General features: G+C 35.6%; 2 protein-coding genes across 8 annotated transcripts in view; both read right to left on the bottom strand.

Annotated features, from left to right (window-relative positions):
* Positions 1-60: 60 nt before the first annotated feature.
* Positions 61-1,737, bottom strand: LOC108358664 (uncharacterized). The gene is made up of 4 exons (XM_017610105.1): positions 1,143-1,737; positions 912-1,079; positions 507-840; positions 61-443 (listed from the first exon to the last, which is right to left on the bottom strand). Exons 1-4 carry the CDS (start codon positions 1,528-1,530, stop codon positions 278-280), a joined length of 1,056 nt encoding a protein of 351 aa, XP_017465594.1. The 5' UTR covers positions 1,531-1,737; the 3' UTR covers positions 61-277.
* Positions 1,738-3,018: 1,281 nt separating this feature from the next.
* Positions 3,019-23,647, bottom strand: part of pio (zona pellucida domain-containing protein piopio) — a 121,399-nt gene continuing 100,770 nt past the window's right edge. For all 7 annotated transcript variants that reach the window (XM_017610020.1, XM_017610031.1, XM_017610046.1 and 4 more), the window contains 4 exons: positions 7,066-7,631; positions 4,596-4,755; positions 4,326-4,484; positions 3,019-4,215 (listed from right to left, as the gene is read on the bottom strand). In XM_017610020.1, the coding sequence (XP_017465509.1) occupies positions 4,018-4,215; positions 4,326-4,484; positions 4,596-4,755; positions 7,066-7,631 (1,083 nt within the window). In that variant the 3' untranslated portion in view covers positions 3,019-4,017. The remainder of the gene's footprint in view (positions 4,216-4,325; positions 4,485-4,595; positions 4,756-7,065; positions 7,632-23,647) is intronic.

Below are 23,647 nucleotides of genomic sequence, written 5' to 3'. Positions count from 1 at the left end.
AATCACAGAACAGCTGTTTAAGCCGCGTTGCCAACCGTTGTTAAATATTTGACAGCATAATTAGTTGACGGGCGGCACCTACCGGTAACTAGTTGCACACTAATAAATTACAACAATACATCCGACAGGAAATGTAGATTAGTTTCGCGGTTATTTTATGCTTCTAGCTAGGCATATTGAATGTGCCTTGGCTTTGAGTGAAAATAAATTTTTATACATATGCTAATCCAATAGTGTTAATAAAAGTGTTTAATAAAATTAATATTGTGTTTCATGTCTAAGTACTAGGCGCACATGTGCCTGCTGTTATTGAAGTTTCGTTTATGTTACCCCTCGAAGTGTATATCTCGCAAATAAAAGGAAGCTCCCGTTCACAGTCCACTGTCATCCAAGTGCGTTCAAGAGTCACAGCAATGCAGCTTACATTGGCAAACTGGGTGCTGCTAAAGGTAATCTAAATATGTAGTTATACAAGTTTCAAAAGCACATATTTCAGAAATTACTACCTAGTATGTGGATGTCCCGGCGCCCAAGCCGCAAACTGAAAGCAGCGTAGGGGTTCCTCTTCCATATTAATGTACTCAATAGGCTGGCTATTGTACGTTCGGTTGAAGTGCAGGCCAACGTAAGCCAATATGTGCTGTCGTGCATTTTTATTGTATACTCGTAGAAGTTCTGCGAAAGCATTTGTCCGAGCTGCCGAGGCAACGTGTGCCAAGTTGGCCACGCCACCAACAATTGCAGTATTGCGGCAATTTTGGGTGGCATTGTGAAAATTAGCAGGTGCTACTTGTAGTTGAAATAAGCCCACTTGAGGAACGCAGGAATAGTTGAGAGATGCTAATAGGGAGTGAATTGCAGTTTTTTTTTTTATTACTAATCAACGAAGCCATAACTTATCGCCCACTCACCCACTGGCTCGCCATACAAACTATAATAGTCATAACGACTGTCATTCACCAGATTGCGCATTGTATTGTTCTCCGGACATGCGAGTATGTGACAATTGAAATGCTCCTGCGGGCGCTGCCAAATACTCCGACGGTTTTCACTATAGCGACTTTCATTCGGACGCGTTACTGCGAGGATAAATTTAGTTTTGATATTTTAGTACTGATTTACAAAAAAGTTGTATTTTATACTTTGCTCTAGCTGTTGTTCAGTAAGTAGTATTTCAAATACTTCACTCCCCTTCAATTTATATTTGCCTCTTGCACTTGTGCCAAAATTCAAAGCCAGACCGCGTGCCGACTTCGCCGCACGCACACAATCTTCAAGAGTAACTACATTCTCATAGGCAATTGCAGCCGTTGTAGAGCGTTGGCAAGTGCGTACGAGGCTAAATTTTAAGTGATCCAAATGCGATTTGCGTGTACAAGCAGTTTTATTCAGATTTATGCCTACTAAAAGAAAGAGTAAGCAAGCAAAAACTTGTTCTGACCACATTTCACTTAAAATTATTTTGAATAATGCATGCGGATCGTTGCAAGACCAGCTGTACAAATTAATTGTATCCTCCGCACAAATCATGTTGCATGCATGTCATTCATTTTGAGCAAATTGGCTATTCTTCCTGTCACTCAGTTGTCTATGTGGAAATGTGGTCGGCATCTCTCCTCAGTTAGGTGCCGGCATTGAGTATGTAATATCTAATATGATGCAATCGAAGTTATATATGTACATATGTAACTACAATACTGGCTTGGATTTAATTGTAAGTACTTAAATAAATAAATATGTAGAAGACTACCATGTACAATGGGCCGTATGCATAAAAACTAAGCGCAAACTAAGCAGTGCTTTTAAGATATTTACCAGAATTAACAATTGGCTTACGAAAGACTTTTGTCTTTCGAAAGACTGTGGTGAGTTGAAAGACAGTTGCCAGAATCGTTAATTTGCATATTTATATCTCAGTTATTTTTTGATAAATTTTAATATTCAAGCATTTCAAACTACATAGTAAACCGCTCTAAGAAAAATTTTGATCTCGCTTCCATTCTTCGCGAATGGTTCAGAGAAGATTTGTCCTCTTTAAGAAAGTTCTTGAGACTTTAATCTCCAAATTGTTATTGAAGAGAAAGTTCTGTAGAATTTTGCTCCCATTTTGTTCTTTGGCAGAACAATCCGGCGACTTTTATTCTCGAAAGTATCGTTCACTTTTTGTTCGGGAACATTCCACAAAGTTTTATTCTTATATAATTCTCACTTTCGTTCCTGTAAAAACACTTCCAATCGTTTTGTTCTCACTTCGGTTTGGGTCTTTAAGCAATCTTGGGGACAAAACCACGAGAACCACATACCTTTTATTCTCGGTCCCTGATTAAAATTTAGGATTGATGCCTCTGCACCTTCCATTCTTTTGGCAAAACACATTTTATTCGATTTTTTGGCGCGAGTTTGACCTAGGAAGAAATAGACTTTCAAGTTTTCTAATCCACCCAATAAAATTAAGGAAAATATTTTACTGGACGGTTTATTTTAAGGGCCTTTATTACTTTCACATATTTTATAAGTAAGTTTTTTAAATTTTTATTTTCACGCCATAACGACACACTTTACAATTTTCAATTCTATAAACACATACATTTTAGACTTAAACTTTTAACAAATAAATTAGTTTTGTTTAAATTTGATTTGACAGTTTAGTTTAAGTAAGTAAGTAGTTAAAATAATAAAGTTTTAGTTATAATGACAAGATGGTACGTAGTTTAAACACAATATTAAATAATTATTTGTCGTTTAATTATTCGCCTCTTTCAAATTTGATTTATTTATTTATTTACGTAGTTTTTGTTTGCTCACATTAAACTGGTAGTGCAAAAATTAAATTTTATTTTAAATAGCAATGGATAAACTTTGGTTCTCCAATACGCACAAACAATTTCACATCGTCATAAGGAAATTAGGTTAATTATTTAAATATATGTATGTATATTAGATTTAATAGTTAATAGTATCACCTGAGCAGGTTGAGCGCATTCGTTGTTCGTACAAAATTCTTATAAAAAAAAAAACAAGAATAAATTATAGTATTTCTAGGGCTTTGCCCCACTTTTCTGTTTTGTTGCAGCGCGCCAACCAAGCGTTTAAACTTACACACTTAAATGTTGCAAATTGACCACCACCAAAAATATTCTCAAATTTTACGATTAAATTTCTTCAACTACTTAGTACGAGTATTAGCTGAACAAAGGAGTTGCCTGCAAGCATGCGCTATGACAAGTGGCATACTTTTAGGCGTTGCACCTTTGCGATATTAGAGGGCAAATATTTTTCATACTATTTTAAAATTATTATTTTTTATTAATTCACATCTGGTTTTTGTTTTGGTTTTTATTTCATTATTGCCCAATAATATCTGCGCTATCTACATATACTGACTGTAAGTATGTATGTATGTGTGCGTGAGTGTATATGGTATAGGGTATAAAGACTCTCTAAAGGAAGCGTGTGTCGTGGCTTACTTATAAACTTAAAGTTGATACATTAATTATTTTAATTATTTAATTAATTGCATATTTATGGGCAGCTCAAGTTTGGGTCAGAGCAAAAAAAAAGCAGCAGATGCGAGTAGCGAAATTGCGTAGGAGAGGCTAGATGTAGCTTCTTGGGCTATTGCTTCTTTTTTTCTGGGTGATGCTCTGCCCTTAACATATTTTATACAAAAAACTATTGCTTTTAATTATTTTCACTTATTTGTTGCTCATCGATATTTGTGACCTTAACAACTAAACACAATGACTACTACAAACTGCGCTTATTTGCAGCGGCAGTGTACAAGAAATTTCTCAAAATTCCGCCTAAATCATTTTTATTTATTTTTTCTTTTGCTTTAAAACACTTTGAGTGTTCATGTGTATGTGTGTGTGTGAAACCAAAATTAAAATAAAATTAAAGTCCGCAAAAAAAAGAAAAATATAAAAGAAGTATCTTTTCAATCGAGAATGTGTATCTTCACTTTGTGTTCACATCTTTGTTGTATTGTGTGTTTGTGTGTGTGTGTGTTCATTCCATTTAGCTGCTATGCGAGAACGCTGTATTCGTGTAGGGACCACTGTATATGGAGCTGCCCGAATTCGACACACTCTTCGTGCTCCTTCGGGCCATAATGCATAATACGGCGGCAACGACGGCCAACATCAATATGAGACCGGCAATTGCTATGGCAATGGCAAAGGTGCGCTGCGAAACGCATAACGCATCCTCGAGTGTCTGCAAGCAAACAACAACAAGAACAGCAACAACAAAAGCAAAATAAATAAGTTTTGAATTTTACATGAATTTCAAGAATATTCAATTAATTCATTTATTTATGTACTTACACGCTCCTTGAGCACTGTATCATCATCGCTCTCGGACACATCAACATTTTCGTTCACATACAGACCGGAGTAGACTTCGATGGTGGCCGGTTGGCCGTCTTCGTCTTTATTATCGTTGTTAGTTTGTCGTTTGGGTCGTTTGCCGCTGCACGCAGGAGGCTAAAAATAAATAAATAAATATGTAAATAGTATTTGAAACAACAAGTGCAAATTAATTATGTATGCAAAATTAAGAATTGATCGACAATGTTAATATGTACATATACCCACCAATTGGCACTCGGGATCCTGCAAAGCGCACAAATGCACATTGCACTGATAGTAAACGGATGTGGTGTAGGGGAACTTGTGTGCCGGGAAGGTAACATTAGCCGCCAAATGATCGTTGCTATAGTTGAATTGGCCCATAATCTCGTTATCCATAGGACAACTGTGTAATAGAGGGGGGAAGAAAGAAAAGACGAAATAATGTTATTGAAGATTGCATTGCAGTAGCTTAAGTGTTTTCAGATTCTAGGAAAGGAATAGTTGACAACTTTAATTTGGACAGTTTTTTTCGACAAGTGTACTTTTGTTATTAAATATAACCTAACAAATGTTTAATAGTTATTAGGCTGTTATCCCAATTGTCTTTCAATTAAAAATTGCACATACATTTCTGGTCTTAAAAAATGTGGACATACATTTCTTTGTAATTGAAAAACTGTACTTATAATATTCAGAGATGCGTTCCAGTCTTGGTTCAGTTCTGCATGAGAACAAAATATAAAGTCAAGAACGTTCTCATAAAAGAACCAAGTGGGGAAAAAGTATTGAGAGCGATTTTAACGAGAACAAAATGAGTACTAAAGGTTCGGTAATGTTTCCGTAAAGAACAAAATGTGAAGAAAACACTCGGGAACGTTCTCAAGAACAACAGAATGAGAACGAAACTTTCTGGCGTGTTTCTGATGAGAACAAAAGCGTCGAGAACGTTTTCAAGCTCAAATAAGAATAAAAGTCTGGGGAACGTTCTGCTAGAGAACAAAACAAGAACAAGTTTTGAGAATTGAAAGTTAAGAATGAGAAGGACGTCTGCGTATTGGAATGAAACATCGTTTCAGTGAGAGCCAGAGGAAATCTGGATAATTTCAACTTTCAGATCATTTATCATTAGGGTGAACTGCCCATTTATGGAACTTTTTTTCATTTTCTGTGCAAGGAAAGTTTTGGGTCTTAAGTCGTTCGTGAGTGAGAAAGTTTCTTAAACTTCAGTTCCCGTTTAGTTTTTTCCAAAATTTTTTTCTCGTTTCGACTTTGGCAGAACTTGGAATTGAATCGATGCATTCCAGTTTGCCGATAAATGTCGATAATTTGCTGCATATAGATAATTTAATGAATTTTAAATACACTAACACGATGAGTGTGCATTTCAAGGGCCCGATAAATCAAAAATGTATACATCGATATAAATCGATAAATCGATAAACTTCGTATACCTCCAAATATTTCGATAACTCGGTTAATTTTGATAGCTCCATATCTCTTGAAAGCTATCGACTAATTTCAATACCTCGTTACACTCTGGTGAACCGATAAAATTCGGTAAGCAGTGATAACTCCAAAAATTTATATAACCTTGAAATTTCGTTAACTTATATATTTTGAAAATTTCAAAAACTTTGATTCGATAAATCGACAAATTTAAGTGGGTCTAAAAATATCTATAACTCGATAAGTTGAAAGAAATCGATGCATTACGATAACTCGATAAGTTTCGTTAGTCTATAAATAGATAATGATAATTCGATAAATGGCGATAACTTGATAAAGTTCATTAACTTGACAAAATTCGATAACCATTTCAATTTTTATAGCTTAATAACTAACCGTAAATTTGGACAACTGAATAAATATTTATCAATTTGAACAATTCGATACGCTGCGGTAACACAATAAAAATGAATAGCTCGATAAATTTCGATATCTATAAACTTCGATGATTCGATAACTTCCGCATTTATTTCGATTACCCCAATTCTTATGTACTTCTCATTGTTTTCATTTTCGTCTTTGTCTTCAACTTTGCCTTCACTTTTTGGTCCTAATCGTTTTTAACATTTATTTCTTCAGCATCACAATTATCTTTAGTACAAAGTTTAATTTCAAATACGAAGTAAAATAAAATGCGAAAACGACTCAAATTGAGCGGATGATTTTGGCCGTAATTTTCAACAAATTTTAAAATCATAAGCACTCTCCTCTACAAACTCTACAAAAAAATCGCATTCCAATGGTGTTCTTGGTTTTTAACAATCGCTTCGGTACAATCGCCAAACCAAAGTGGACGAAATTTATATTAGCGTATGAATATATAGATTTCGGCTCAATAATTGTTGATTAAATTCATATTTTTAAATGCATTTCTAAAGAGTGTGGCAAAATTCTCAATAGTTTTACCTGACAAAGGTATAAAAGTGATTTGTGGAGCTTGCAAGATTAAGGGAAAAATAGTCCAAAAATCGTAAAATAGTGACAAGAAAAATATGCTTTTTCAAAAAGAGTTCAATTGAGTTAAAAGTTCTTATTGGCTTCTGATTTTTTTTTCTTTCTGCCTAATCTGCTCTTTATTTCTTTCCTATTGAATCATCTTCCCTTCTAAAATCTATATGCTCTAGATCTTCAGTATTATCAGTTTCTTGAATATATATATATATATATATATATGCACTATACTCCTCCTCCTTCATCTCTCACTCACCCATCTTCGCTCAACAGCCGTTGCTCGCCCCAACCCAAACCGTCACGCACAATGCAATCGGTCACATGCAGTCCGTATAGCTCCTGTTTGTCAATACTGATGACAATCGTCAGCGGATCGCCAATTTTCACATCGTCAGCAATTTTAAGCTCTGAATTGTAAATTTTCATATGGCAGCCGGGCATTGGTATCTCATTCAAGCTCTCATCATTGCCCTCGTCCAAAGTATAATCGCTGCCGCCGTCGTCGAGTACATCTTCCTGATCGAATTCATCGCCAGTGGCACGATATTTATCCAATGAGCGTCCATAATCGCGGCGATCACCACTCGCCCCCACTGCAGCGGCCGCCGCCACCGTTTCAGCGCTACGATATGCTTGTGGTTTTTGCGCATGCTTGCCACTGTTAGCTTTGCGGCGTTGTGTATGCTTCTTATTTGGCGAACTGGTCGCCGCATCACGGCTCTTGTACGAACAACGCACATGATAGCCACGACCCGCATCGGTAATGAGTTTCAGATGTGGCTGCAGGACAATGGTGTTGAAGAATTCAATGCCGCCGTCGTCCTGGAAAGATGGTGGAGAAAAAGGGAGAATTTTTATTAAAGTTCCAGTTTTCTGAATATATTTTTTTCTTATTTAAATAAGAGATAAATGCGACCCCATATACAAATGTATGTATGTATATTAGGGTGCATCACTCTCCATACCAAATAAAATGGTAACATTTTTTCAACGGAAATATAAACCTTATTTTGAGTATTCATGGATACGCATAAATGCCTCGTAACCCCGTAAATAAATCGATTTTCCATACAAAATTAAGTAAGTTTACGAGGTTTACATGGTTACCGGGCATTTATATTTTTATATTTTGAGACTTCTGCCACAATAGGCGCATTTTGTTTTACACGCATATATGTACATCTACGCTTAATGTGTAGAAAAATAAGTATCGACAATTTCCCTTTAAAAACAAGTAATTTTGATTTTATCGGCAAGTATTCATAAGCACACCAGAAGTTTGTCGCTTATAGCTCCATACAAATTTTAAGCGCAGATACGTATGTATGCGTATAAAAAATACACGCCTAATATTTCGGAAAAGTATTAGTATTTACGTGAGCTGAATCAATTTGAAAATACCTCAAAAAATTTAATTTTTTTTTTTCAAAAAAAATTGGTTTAAATTTTTTTCCCAAGAAATCACATCACAGATAGAAGAGATTAAGCTTATAATAAGAAAGTCTGCATAAAGTTATTGAAAATAACAAATAATGGACCGATGAATCCATAGTTAAAACGATGAATAAAAAACAAAAAACGGTATTTTCAAGTGAGTCCACACTTTTACAGGGCAGTATACTTATATAAATGAAGACGAAATATTATAGTTACTTCTTTTTTGGTGAGGCACCCTATTGTACACATTATATATTTAAAAAATATTTTTTTTTATATGACTTTTTTATGAAGAAAGCCCCTTTAGTAAGGCCATTGTTTCTGGATATTTTTGCAAAGTCATTTTTAAACCCAATACGTTTTTAACCAAAAGCTGTTCGAAATTTCATTCCTTGTTCATTTCATTTTCATCTCTCCGCTTTGGTCAAGATTTTATACACATTTATGTACATAAATACTTTTGATTAATATATATAAAAGCATTATTATCTAAGCATTTACTTGCGCCAAGCAAAGGAAGTTGGCGCTTGTGAAAGCTCTTCGCGGCAGTAAATGTATTTGCTTGAACATTCCCTTCACAACTAAGTAAGCAATCAATCAACGGGCTTGGTGTTGCAAAATATTAGCAATCACTAAAAAGTTGCTAAAAAGATTTACGTAAACTTGAGTGTGAATTTCATACCTTTTGAACTAACCTTAGCTTGAGTTTATCTAATTTGTAATTTTATTTATGTAAATATTACAACGGAAGTCAAAAGAGCGTCTTGGTCAGTCGCTTTTTAAGGAACCATCAAAATTCATTTAAAAATAAAAATGTTTATTTTCTAATAAACAGGCAGCTGCTTTTAAAAGTAATGGACACCGTCCATTAAACCATCAAATATAATATAGCATTTTAAATGTCTACTTTGGTACTTGCATAATAATATAGACTCTGAGTGAGGCCTTAACTGATTCTTAACAGACTGTTCGGCAGCCATTAAATGCTGTTTATTTTTTTCTACTCAACACATGCTTTATTATTGCATACTAGTCATAATATTAGCTTAGCGATAGCAAGTGGCTTATTTGCAATAACGGTTAAGTATTTCTACTTCCTTATTGCACACGAGCATAATGCAAATAAATAGATGTTTGCATAAACAGCTAAATAATATATAGGAGCAGGCAGCTACTTTACTGTAATACTTGGTTAAATAAGTATGTATGCATGTAATTTGCATTTATTTTCATTACTAGTTATGTTTATGTACAAAAGAATAGAAATAATAAAGAACGCATACGACGGGAAAATGCTAACCCACGTTAAACAATGGCTTAGAATCAACGGTACTTGCTATTACTATAATGATAAACAAAAGACTGTAGACACGAACTTGCAGTAAAAAATTATATTTGCATGTGGGATAAACATAAGTATGTATGCACATGTTCTTCTTTAGAATTCAAGCGCATGTGACGGGAAAAGGCGACATGTTCTTCTTTTTAAATCAGATGATGTGTAAAATTGAAAGTTATAAATCAAACTAGAACAAAGTACCTGTCCTCTTTAAACCTAGAAAATGATTCGACCATTAAATGGACGCTATCCTTGAGAGCAGATGCTCATCAAAGATATACTGCCTTTGTGTCAGATGTATAACTTCCTGACATTTGTAAATGATGCCACGCATCAAAAAAAAAAAACGTCTGCAGATGTGGAATTTTTGCATTTATGGCGAATTTTAAAACACTTAGCGGAGGAAAGTAGCCGAAGTTCGCAACCTTCCAAGTCCCAGAATGTAAAAAAGTAAGTAGTAATAAACAAGCACATATGGGAACTGGTTTGAATTGGATTTTTATTTTTTAGCAAGTTTTAGTGCAAGAAATACTACAGCATTTTCACCATTTTTCGAATTATTTTAATTCTCGGTATTTTTTAAGAGCTTTTGGTATTTATTCAGGACTTCGTATAGAGTACTAAGTGCAGCTATAAATAAAAAGTACTTTTGTACTCAGTATTTCGTTAAAAAAACTAACTAAACACTTTTTGAAAATTAATTTAGTTATGCATTACCTTCTCAAATCTCTTGGAGTTGTAACTTAGTAAACGTTTTTTAATCTGCCTCAGCCAAGGTAAGTGCCCCAAATGGGTTCTTCTAAGCAGTTGCTTATTTAATCTTAACTCTTGCTGAAAATCATTTGGTCTTTATCAATGAAGGGTTCTTATCCTGTTGGCTGAGTAGCATTTTTTCCCTTCCCAGCCTGTCAGGCTTCTCGTTACCCTGAATGGCCAGAAAGATATAGCTTTTAGTGCAGCCTAATTGCCGCTATAAATGCTTAAAGTGCTGTCTTCTGAAATATTTACTTTGCAAAATATTAATGACGTAAACCTTGGCTTGAAAGATTCTGGTATGGGTTTGCGGCCGTAAGGTTTTTTTTCAAGAATTGCCCAGATGCAGGCCGATTTGTTGTCTGGTTAGATCTTGAAACTTTTCCTAAGTCTGTTCTCTTGACCATATCTTCTCTGAACAACTTAGAAATGGGAATCATGGTTGAGGTCACTCTGTCTACAGCAGTGCCCTACGTCATGAAAATAAAGACAGATGAAGTAATGGTATAACGGCATTGTCATTAGGATACTTGTTCTTATGTGGTTGTCTAAAATTTTATCTTCGAAAATATTCTGCCTGAAATTCGCCTTTTTTGCCTAGTTCTGGAATATACAATACAGAAGTTCGTCTCCATGTAACAACGTTGTCTATCTTGAGATATCCTTAAAGAGTATTATACATTAACCTATACCTTTGTGGAGTACTAAAATTAAACAAAAAATAACTGAAAGATAATTATGCGAATTAGGTCAACGAAAGCCATGCGACAAGAACTTTTCTTGCAAATGAAATGAAAATTTTTTCCATAAATGTATAGTAGGGTCCGCTAAACGATCTGGAGGTTGGAATAAACCAACTTTCCTCTGGCTTAGATTTAAAAATCATGGTTCTACTTCTATACTTAACGTTAAGTTCTCAAAACCATTGTTCTCGTTTTTCTTCTCTAAGCCAATACCGGAACGCATTTTCGGCCCCTGCTTCTAGGTGCCATAACCGCATGTGATTGGCACTAATTTAGTGCTTCCTTCAAATTTTTGCTATAATTTAAAATGTAAAAATAGTGTATGAAAATATGAATACATACTTTCATTCACATAACCTCATTGGCTATCTTACTAAAGAGGAAATTCTCTGTAACTTCTCACTTAGTCGCGTTTGTGATATATTAACATATAAATAAGTATATAGTATTTGTACATATATGTAGAATATTTACCGCCTTATATACCTAAACCATTTACTTTAGTTATAACCAACTGGAAGGCGTACTCTAATCTATTTGTTACACAGCAAGCACACATGCATTTATTTATAGCCATATGAACATACAGTGGCGGTCAAAAATGGATGAATGGTGTTTCGTTTTTAACATTTACAATGTTTTTCAATCTAAATTTATTTATTTTTTTGATATTTTTTTATAAAAATATGTTTCATGATTTACAAAAAACTATATAAATCACACTTTCGAACATTATACAGAACTTAAAAAAATTCCAAAAATTTGTATCTAAATTTCGAGCTTTTTAACCAGAATTTTCAGCAATTTTTTGGGTAAGTTTGAAGGGCTATAAAATCGCACTGATTTTTGATATTTTTTTTTGCTGACGCGGTTTACGGTTTTTTCATATAAATAGGGAAATTTAGGTAAACTGGCGTTTACTTTTTTTTTTTTGCACACCGTCTTGCGCATATTGTGCAAAACACTGCCAACAAAAAAAAAGATTAAAAGTCAATGCAATTTTTAGCCACTCGAAACTTCCACTTATTTTACTAGAATTTTGTAAGCATGTTAACTGCATACCCAAAAAATTTTTAAAAACTAAACAAAATAAATTCTTCCAACTACCAGACCATTATTCTTATATGTTTTTTTTGATCACTGAATCAAAATCCGACGTCCATTCAATCCCATCACGTCAGGCTTTTCATAGTCTTTCATATCCTTTTATTGATTTTTCCGGGAGTGGGGTGGCAGGGTTGAAAAAACCTTGACGTGATGGGGTTGGATGGACGTCGGATTTTGATTCAGTGATCATAAAAAACATATAAAAATAATGGTCTGGTAACAGGAATAATAATTTTTTTTTGTGGAGCTGTATTTTGGACCGCAACTGTATGTGTACTAAAAATACTCGGACAAAAAACGTGTAGATACAGAAATTCTTTACGCTTGTTTTAAAAGCAAAACTTTAGTGGGTTCCTCATGGTCATTTTTTATCATTTTACGCTTAACTTAGTGTGACGATTTGTTTTGCTGCTGCTATTGCTGTTGCTATTCAGCTTGTGTGGCTTTGAAAACGCATTGGTTCTTGTTGATTATTTCCTCTTCCACACTGTTTTATGTGTGGTCGCAACTCATACAAGATCAGTTCTTTCTTCAGTATCTTACCTGTATTTCTATTATGTTAGGAGATGCTTCTATTGTATTACATATAATAAGTTTTGCAGTTGATGAGAATGAGTTAAAGTAGTACTTAACGCAAATTAAGGTGATGCGGCGTGATTGGGTTTTTTTCCCTTTGTTTACTCTACAAGTGTATGGTTGTTATCTACATACATACGTAGTACATAATTGTCTGTGCGATAATAATGTTGTTATAAGCATTTCCGTTTCGAATTAAAAATTTTCGCAGTGAACTTTTCTTGAAGCAAACATGGCTTGAATTTGTTTGGGGGAAATAATATATTTTCACTAAACAAATAAGTTCTATTACATTCAGGACGTTGTCTGCAGACTGAGCTTAGCAAGCATAGTTTTGTAAAACTTATCATTCTCAGCAGAGGCTATCTCTTGGACATAAAAGTAAGCACCTAAAATATAAAAACTTGCAAAAACAACTAAAAGCCGATGTTCGCGCAAGAAAAGCTGTGTCGTTTAGGTAAAGCTCCAGGACCAGGAATAGCCGCGAGCGTGTTCCAGTTGTGTTTGGAACAAGCTGTGTTCTCAAATGAATGGAAAAAATAAATGCCCGCCCGGCTGCTAAGCCAAGGAAACTGCCGGGGTCGGTAGAATATTTTCGACCTTTTGGATACCATGGAGTAGAAGTTCGAGCGTACTATGTATACTCATCTAAGATAGGATTTTCTTCCGGAAAAGTTATAAAAAAAAACCAAGTCAGAAAGCGATATCAACAGCAGGGGCTGCAATAGTAGCAAACGACAGAAAGACGGTTAAAAATAATAATTCGCGATCGTGGGCTCGGGCGCTTTAAATTCTCCAGTTTTGGGAGCACAATTCAAAAGCGCTAGAAGACATGTTTTTTTCTACTTATCTACTTAAAGTCTTCATAAATTAGCGGGAACAACAGTAGTCCCTCAGAACACAGTGATGGGTCGAGCCTTATCGAATACCAATTATAGCTTTCATGATGCTTCTCTAATAGTGGTGGATAAACTAAATGGGATGAATGAACTGAGCCGGCTTATCTCTTGTGACTATAAAAATAAAGGCAGTGTTAATGAGGAGTCGAAAAAACTAGAAACCACAGACCTCACACACTGAAAGAAAGCCTTGGAAGTTACGTTAGATAAGTTGGCTGGCCACTGTGTAGCTTCGCAGAGACCATTATGATGGATATCGTTGTCGGATAAACTACGACCAGATTAGGCAGCTAATTACTGAGAACCAAGAGCAATGTTGAAGAACATCGCAGCCTTTTGGCAAACTTTTATACCTTACTTTACCCTATTTTGGCGCCGGCGTCCAGATTAGACATAAATCATGCATCCAGGAGACTAATCCGCAGTCTGATAAGCGCAGGACACTCTTTCGTTCTGCACCTCACACGGCTCTTACCATTCAAATTCTTAACAGAGGCAGTTTAAAGGCAAGCGATGCCAACAGACTATGTCCACCAGTAGCCTAGCGTCCTCCCACTTTAGGGATAGGAGAAACTTGGTGAACTTTATGCCATACATTCTGCACATTATTTTGGATACTTTGCAACCTTGTGTTCTGGTGCAAACTGTCTGCGTCTTCCGGATCCGGATGAACAGGTCGAGCGTACTTTTGAATGTACTTTTTTGCATTACCGAACCGAAAAGTGTATACAATTTCACAGCAAGTTTTTCCATACATTATGCCATTTATTCAAACATTTAAGGCTGCTTAAGAAAGTTTTTATATTCTTGCACCACTTGCGATCATCTTTGGCGCGCAAGTCACTTTTACATCTCTTCTAAGGAGAATGACGTCTAGTACCGATGCAATAATTCCGCTTGGGATTGTGTATGAAAAGTCTTCGCTATCATTGCTTCAAAGTCCCACCAGAGTATAATTTGTTATAACAAAACCCCAAGGGGAAAGCACAGAAATAAAACAGACATACATAATTTATGCCATAGCCGCCAGCACGAGAACGAAAGACTCAAGTAGCGAACTCGATTTAAGTGCAATGCATAAATTAAACATAAAATATAAGATTTATAAGTTAAAGTTCTATTTTTGTAACAAAAGAAACGCGACAAAGCAAAATAAGTGCACAGCTAGCAAAAAAAAATACAAAAAGTTAACTTCCAAGCGGCGAAAAGAATTTCACCGCGCAACAGTTCTCCAAAGTGTGCATATAAATGAGGAGACGTCAGGTCGAACGAATTGCCGTTGGCCATCAGCCAACAAAAACAACGTCCAGGGAGCTAGCAACATTGGCAACATTAATTACGTGTTCGCTTTATTAATGCGCATTGAATAAGCGTAAATTGTGCGCATACCTATACAAACTTAAAAATATTTATAAAAAGTCTGCATAGTAGGTCTTTTTGTTATCGTGCTAGCGTGTAGCACGCATTTTGGCTTGGTAGTTAGACATTTATTTATTCACTTCTCTGCATGGTGAACATTTCCTTTTATATGTATTTGTAAGCATGCAGTAAGTACATATGTGTACGTTCTCTACTAAACTTTTGCTACTTATGTGCTACTGAATAGCATATCGTGTGCTCACTTATGTATGTATGTATGTATGCGCAAATATATTGGCTAGATTTCTACGCAAAACAAAATGTTATAATTGCTTAAATCGTGTGGGAATAAACTTTCATATTAAGGATGCTTAAAAATTTAATTCAAAAAGATTTAAACGTTATAAAAATTTCCTTCACACACGCCACAAATCGGGATTTCTTCAAAATTATTTTATTTGAAGACCGACCTGGTCTAAAGCGAATATTATGCATGTTTATTACGGTAAGTTTTTGTAAAGTCTTTATGCAAAAATCGCTGTGCGCTACTTTGCTTGTGCCAATTTTCACTTATTTGTTCGTTGTTTTTAGTGAAACCCTTACCGCCGGGCATAAAATTTTAAGAACATTTCCTTTGCTGCTATTTAAGTGGGTAATCGAGTAACATATGTATCCTAAAATATTTAAAATTTCTAGATAAAAAAGAAATTTATCTTCAAAGACGTTTCAAAATATTTTTTCGAAATATTTTCATGCCAAAAAATTGTTTGGTGGGTTGGTATTGCCTGTCGGGAGCCAACCGTTATCAAAAAAAAAAAAATGCTGGATGGATGGACCAAAAGACAAAAACTTGATCAAAACTACATTGAGGAGGAACGGAGTTTAAAATCTCATATTTCGAGTGACCTGGCACCCAGAGTTTACGAACATAATTTAGTCGAGACTTGCTTGTCAACTAGCTTGGGAGTAGTTAAAGGGCTGACCAATGCCTTAAGTGCAGCTTGACTGTTACTGCAGAGACAGAGTTTCTCCATTCCATTTCCATTCCACCTGGGATTGCAAATACTTCAGCCTGTAAGACTGAAGCGCACTCCCCATGAGAAAAGCGAAGCTTACGCCATTATCTCCGATAAAGACCCCTGATCCTGACACAGAGTCAATTTTGGAGCCCTCAGTAACAAGTGACAGGTGTTGTAGAGAAAGCTCCAGAGGATTCCCTTTGGTGACAAACCCCACGTTCTGCCATAGACTTGTTTACATTGCCAGAATGGGGCCAATGCTTGTGGAGGTCTTGTGCTCCACGTATGATTTCCTTGATAGTTTTGTATACAGTATTATTCCTAGATCGGAATTGTAAATCCTTTAAGTATGATGGGAATGGGCCCTTCCAGCCTTCTTCTTCTAGTGAAGAGCCCATTTCCTTTACACTAAGAGTCGGTCATATTCGGTATTGTCTGCGCTTTACTGCAAACAGCCGGCAGAGATGGTCCCGGGACCATTGTCCGCATAGGCGTAGTTATCAGAGTGACAATAGGAGAATCAATTACCAGGCACCGGAGCAAAGGGAAAACACACCAGCCTGAGGACAGCCCTTGTCAACTCGGCAAGTGACATATTGACTCCTTCTGCCTGAATCCTGATGGTCCGCTGCGCCAGTATTGAGCGAACCCAGTTTACCAGTACAGAATCTACTCCATGTCATAGAGCAGAATTGTAAATCCTATCAAAGGTGGCGTTGTTAAAAGCACCTCATTTTCTAAAAAACATGCCCAAAGCGAACTCTTTCCTATTGATGGCGTTAGTATTTTGCAAAGCCGTCTCATCTTTACTAACTTTAAGTACAAAAGCGACAACAACCAGCATCCAAGGTTATGGCATGAAGGCAAACCGCCAACAAAAGCTCAACACCTTCTTTAAGTAAAATAAGTAGTATGCCATCTGGACCGGGCTACTTTAAACTCTCAAAAGGCTCATTAGCATATCTTTTGGCAACGTTTCGGTTGTTTTGGAGTGAGTTTCAATTAGCTAAAGAGCTGATATTTACGCAAAATTCAGAGCAGAATAAAGCGTGGCCTTTCAGTGGTCCTTGCAAAGAATAAAGAGTAGGGCTTCTAAAAATGATCATAAGATTTTCAGGTTGCCGCCCAATGACGCATGACAAAGAGCAAACGTAAATCAAAGGGATTTATAATTCCGCTCTTGAAGAGTTTCAGAGTTTACTCAATTTCAATTGTTAGGGCCGCAGGTTAAGGCAAAATCAAGTTAAGATGAGAAAAATCAGAGATCATACAGTTTATGCTTGTCTCTTTAGATCCAGAATCTGGAACTCGATATTGACCAAAAATCTTGAATTTAAAGTACAATAGATTTAGCAATACACGCCTTAAAAAAGGTAGAATCTTGGTATTGCAACGCATTTATACACCAACAAAAAGTGTGGGTTCGCTCACCACTATACTAAACCTTCGGTAATTGCTGAGCAAACCTTATACACGCAAACAGACTTATACGATTACAACCACAAGACTGCTGAGAAATCATAATCATAGTGTGTTTTATAGATCGCGCCAATATAACGGCAACAGCAACCATCATTTTGCTGATTACCAACAATTACTAGAGAATCAGTACGGAAGTGGCAAATCAGGCTTTACTAATGAACATTTCACAGCAAAACGGAAATGAGAAGTACCGTAGCAAAGAAAAGTAAACAAGCGCAAACGCAAGGTTATTAAAAGAGAACATATAAAGTAAATTTACTATTACCTATGCATTAATAAAGCATAGCATTTTTCTTGAACAACCATGTTTGTATGTATGTATGTACTTATTTATAAAAGAATATTTCTCTTAAAGCAACTGCTAACCAACTAATTGAAAGCACTGTAACAGCAGTATTAAATATAAGCAACAACAAGCACTAGCAACTCAATTATTTTATTTTTTTTTTAATAATTCTCATAGAAGGCGCGGAAATGCGGAACAATCACAACTGCGCCACAATTGGGAAGCTAATGAAAAGCAATGAGGATGAGAATGTCAGGGTAAGAGGAAGGGAAGCCTTCGAAAAATAGTAAAGAAGTCAGCAACATTGTGTCTACAGTCAGCTAGTTACTTCTAACATGTTGTGGCCTACGTAAAAGGCCAAGCCGTAATAACCAAGTCATACTTATTTAAGCGCTTAAAGTTGACATAACGGTTTGGGTATCATTATATCATTATATGACAATTGTAAATATTTTTCATCTTCACACATTTCTGCTTACTTCATTGCTTCTTATTTCTATGATTCTCAATCATCGCGCAGCATATTTTTCTCATGAAACCTAGCCTACGTCTGCGTCTACGTTGGTTCTTAGGTGAATTGCTAAGCATAAGTCGAAGCTGCTTTAAGAATTTTTAATTCCATTTCCTCTTTGTGAAGTTATGTGATATGGCCTATTATGCCTTCTGGCCAAAGCCGAACCAAAGTTGCGTAGCCTGTCACTGCTAACTGCAACGTTTGTACATATGTATGTAGCTGCAACCAGTAGCCGGCATAAATACCTATTTCTATAAATTATTACGCAGTTGCCGACACTTATTTGGTTGCCGTTTCACTACGTCTTTTCCTAGGTGAGTTCGTTTTGTTTATGCTTCTTTACATCACACCTTTTCTTGCGTCTTTACGCGTGCGTGGCTCTCACATAGGCTAATGATGACTTTAAAGTTGATTATGCTAATTAAGCGCTGATGGGCATCATGTAATCGCAAGTATTAAGCCACTCAGGTTTTGTAAAGGAGAGAGGTAGAGCTTAAGATTGTTTTTTTTTCTCAAGAATTTAAGAATCTTTGGTACGTGGGTTCTCCTTTTAGACTTATGTATTTTATATGGGGGAAAAAACACTTTTCGCGGAAATGGTATAAAATTCTTGAAAATCAATATTTTTCGATTGGAAAACTCTGTTTCCCTTCAGGAGACTTCCAATATTAATATTTAATTGTTTATTTAACCAGTTTTAGATTCTAAAGACTTTTGGAGGACCTATAAAATATAGTTACTATGAAAAAACGGGTGAAGGAACAATTGGGTGTTATTATGGGGATTCTCCTGAAGAGAAACACAGTTTTCCGATAAAAAACTATTGATTTTCAAGAATTTCATACCATTTCTGCGAAAAGTTTTTTTTCTCATATAAAATACATGGAAAACTTTGAGCGCTTTAAGCGCTCCCTAAATATGTTTTGATTTCAAAATAAAAAATAGGGGTATATTTTTTTTTGTACAGAACAATCCCACTGCCGCTACCCCGCATTAAAATTCCGACTTTACTATTTCACATGCATTTTTGGACCACCCTAATGTCTAGGTGTCATTCGAAAAACTTAAAAAGGCTTCTTTATTTAATTTATATTTTTGCATAGGGTTGCCACCTGTTAAGAAATTCAGAATCAATTTAATTAACAAATTAAATAAAATATTTTAACAATCAAACGATAGGCTTACAAAGCTTAATTTCGAAAATATTTTTGAAGAGTGTTGCCGCCTGTTTATTAATTCAAAATCAATTTATTTTACAATTAAAATTAAATATTTTAGTATCGGTGTCAAACGAGAGGAAGCTCTAAAATACTTCCAAAGAGACAGCATTTTCATTAAAATGTTTTTAAAGAAGGGTCTTCCTGCTTTTAAAGTCAAATTTCTTCTTCAAAATTTAACTTGGTTATTCTTCAAAATTTATGTAAGTGTCACGATTTTGCATTGATATGATATGCTGAAATGGAAAACATTTTTGGTGCGACAAATGTTAATGCTGTTTTTGATAGACTTTTTTATGGTGATAACGAATCCGTAAGTAAAAAGTTTCCTTCAGCTCCAGATTTTGAGAAAAAATAAGTCAAATTGTCAAAAAATCGTGTTTTTTGAAATATCTGTGAAGCTTTAGCAAAGAAACAAAAAGTGATAGAACCTTCCACTTAGGCGTAGGTTAAAGCTAGCTTTCGGCTACAATCCCTGAAAATACCATACCCGCACCTTGACCTGATGGTCGCTTATAGTCATTGAACAATAAAAAAATACTGAATAAATTTTCCTATTGAATAGTAGTCGTGAGTTCTAGGCTTAATTTAAGCCTAAGTGGAAGGTTCTATATAAGATAGAAGAGATAGATTCGCGGCTGTAACGTTAAACCATGCAGGCGGCTCCGCATGTAGCAGCTAGTTTATAATAATTTCAGCAAGTATTCAGTGCTAGCTAAAGCAAGACCTATTTCGTAGAATAAAATTGCTTTTCCATTTCCTGCCTGCCGACAGCCTTTATTTAAACCATTTCTCGTTCGGAGGCGGCATAAACTAACTGTAGATCCCTCCATTTGTGTGAGAACATCAAAATGTTCATCACAGCTTGGCGGAGAAGCAAACATTGCCCAATTAAGTTATCACAAACCCCTCCAACTTTGCAACACAAAACAAATATGCTGTCCTTTTGACCCCATCGGGTCAAGATCAATACAATTCAATGTCAAACTTAAAAAATTGCATCACTAAAAGCTAAGTCAGGGTTCCCATAGATTTCAGTGGTCGCTGAATCGAAATCTGGCGTCCTTGAATTGTCCTTCATCGTGATCTGAATTCAAATTCAGCGACCGAAAAAACCTATATTACTTCTTATGGTCCCTTAACCACGGACTCTGTATGTTAGACCTTGAATTGACCTTGATACTGACCTGATGGGGTTAAACGAACACGATATTTGGATACAGCGTACAGGTATTAGTCCCTTTTGCGCATAAAAACTCGTTTACCAAAGGTCGAATATGTGAGATGTAGAACCAAATATTCAAAATAAACAGTGAATTGAAAATATCAACAAGTGTACCGACAATATCTAATAACAATAACAAATACTACGAGAACAATAACAAACACAACAACAACAACCACTTCATCGAAACAACATAAACGTTCGATAACAACAAACTTTATCTTCTTTGCTTCAACAACTATTTTCTTCAAAGAGCAACTCTTTTAAAAGGGTAAATATTTTTCAAGACATAGTACCATCGCTAGCGTTAATAAGTATGACAAATGCCAACAGCAAATGTGTATACAAATAAACAAATACTGTTAATAAATGAGAATTTTCGAACTTAGCTGAGCAGAGTGGGCACAAAAGCAAACAAAAAACATAGAAAACACATACAAATTTTACATTCTGAGCATCTTTTCGTTAAACTACACTTACGTACGTACATATATGCATCTTTTTTACCCTACTCACATTTTTAAAGCGTGTAGGTGTTGATTATATAGCCTTCAACCTTGATTCTTATTAGCTCAGCCATCTTTTTCGGCATTTTTCACGGTCAAGCAGTTACATCGGCACATCATTGTCACCAATGGCCATGCATATAACACATCTTTATAGACTTGCACTCCATAAACGTAAACCAACATTCATATCTGACTGCATACATAACTGTACACACTAGGGTGTATCACTTTTCATACCAAAAAAAAAAAACGGTACACAATTTTTAAACATTTTTATGCAGACCTTTTAAGCTTAAACTATTCTATTATCTTAAGTGATTAATGGGAAACCATATTTTTAGAAAATAAATTTTTTTACAAAAAATTTATGGAGGTATTTTCAAAACGGTCCAAGTCACATAAATCTTAATATTTTTCCGAAATATTTTGACGGAGTCTAAAGATATAAGAGACTTTCTAATTCCCGTGGAAAAACCGCAACTTTTTTTAGTGAGGCACCCTAGTTCGCACATATTCACAGATGTGTGCAAACACAATGTACATATATGTAACACATGCTTGGCTCGCCCTTCGGTTTATGGACTTCACAATAAGCTGTACTAATATTGCATCATGCTGCTGTCACTGTATAAAGTATAACGATACATTATAAAGTTAAACCAAAGAATCGAAAAATGACATTACCTGAAGACAAAGGCGACAAAGTAGATATGTATAATGGAGTTAAAAACAAAATGTTCTGATGCGTGATATGATGCACGAAGTAAGCTAAAGCTCTCCTTCTTGGAAGGGTGCACAGATAGCACCGTACACATGGATTCAATGAGTAATATTTCTGTTTCAAAATTGCTATGATTTTTGTACGCAGAGATGAGTCCAAGGTACAGCTTCGTTTTATAAACCCGTTTATCACAAGAACGAATTTAAACGGAACTTTTTGTAATTCGCGAAGGTCAAAGCTTACATTCTGCCTTAATGTCACATAAGCTTCTAAAGCCACTCGTTTGAAACTTTGTATTTCGTGTCTACTCAGTGTCCTCTTTCGTATGCGCTAATGATTTTTAGATGCATAATTTTCTAAATTTTTAAGACAATTTTGCTAAATTCCACACGGCATTATATTCATTTAAGGGAAAAACACATTAGTATGACTATTATGCGTGACGCGGGACGCACTTGGTTTCTCCTTTGTGATAGTTACCACTTACTCTACTTAACCGATGAAATACCACAAGCCGATTACGAATTTGTGAAGTATTATTTAGTTTAGTAGAAAAGTATTATTAGATGATTCCACCTCGTTCTTTTTCAAGCAACTGCCACAGAGTACAGCTTTTGAGCTTACTTCGAGAACACCAACCAGAATATGGCCTATCAAAATCCCCAACAAAATCAAGAGCTGAGACTTTGCAAGCGTAAGGAGCTCTTTCGACCGCGCATGTCCTAGTTTTCTCCCAGCACTTGCTGAGCTGACGTTAGGCTCCTCTGCCCAAGACTGAACCACAAATGGTCAAAGGTGCCCGTGATATCTTTTCAAAGGTACCTTTCCTCGCAAAGCCTTCAGCCAAGCAATTTCCCACAATGACAATGTTCCGGAACCCAAGTGTCCCTAATAAGAAAGTACTTCGGCGGAATTGAGAGGTAGCTCAGACATTCCCTGCCCAGTTTCAAGTGAAAGCCGCTTGGCTGCCAGAGTACATTCTGATCTCTCTATTTGAGGTCACATTCTTGAGCAGCAGGTCCACTGCTTCTTCACTGATTTCTCTGAGTGTAATAACAATTCGTGCTGCCTGTATTATCAACAGACAATATGTTCGGCCACACCAAGCGGAGTATATTTGTCCATTACATAGTTTGCTAAGTTTTTAGCCGAGTTTCTCCTTCGAATTTGTGGTGTGGTCCTGATATTTTACAACAATTGGAAGGAGTTTCGGCATATCAGAAATAAATTCGAACATTTGCCTTTAAGATACCTCTTTTAGTAAGGAAACAAACTACTTTGTATTACTTCCTGGTAACCCTAAACTTTAATCAGTAGATGTATATAAAAACTACTTAAAATATATGATCACCCATGTAAGCCTACCAGTTCTTACAGACTACCGCATGGCAAGGCCAAATTTTACCAGTAGGTAGAAGACACTATAATAATAATATATTTTTGGCAATTTACTCTCATAAAAAGATTTATGTATACTATATATGTATGTATGTATGTATGTATGCATTCCACCGGACGCGAACATTTCAAAAAAATTAAAATGCACTACCACACCTAAAAGATCAATCGCTTTCGATTAAAATCAAAATACATATTTACTTTTTTCCACTCGATGGCCAAAGCAAATAATTTATAGCGTCCTTCACACTTGA

This window comes from Rhagoletis zephyria, unplaced genomic scaffold, assembly GCF_001687245.7.
Source record: "Rhagoletis zephyria isolate East Lansing unplaced genomic scaffold, Rhagoletis_zephyria_1.1 Rzeph_scaffold_00011, whole genome shotgun sequence".
NCBI classification, from domain to species: domain Eukaryota; kingdom Metazoa; phylum Arthropoda; class Insecta; order Diptera; family Tephritidae; genus Rhagoletis; species Rhagoletis zephyria.
Note: the sequence above shows the minus strand (reverse complement) of the source record. Positions and strands in the feature narration are given on the sequence as shown.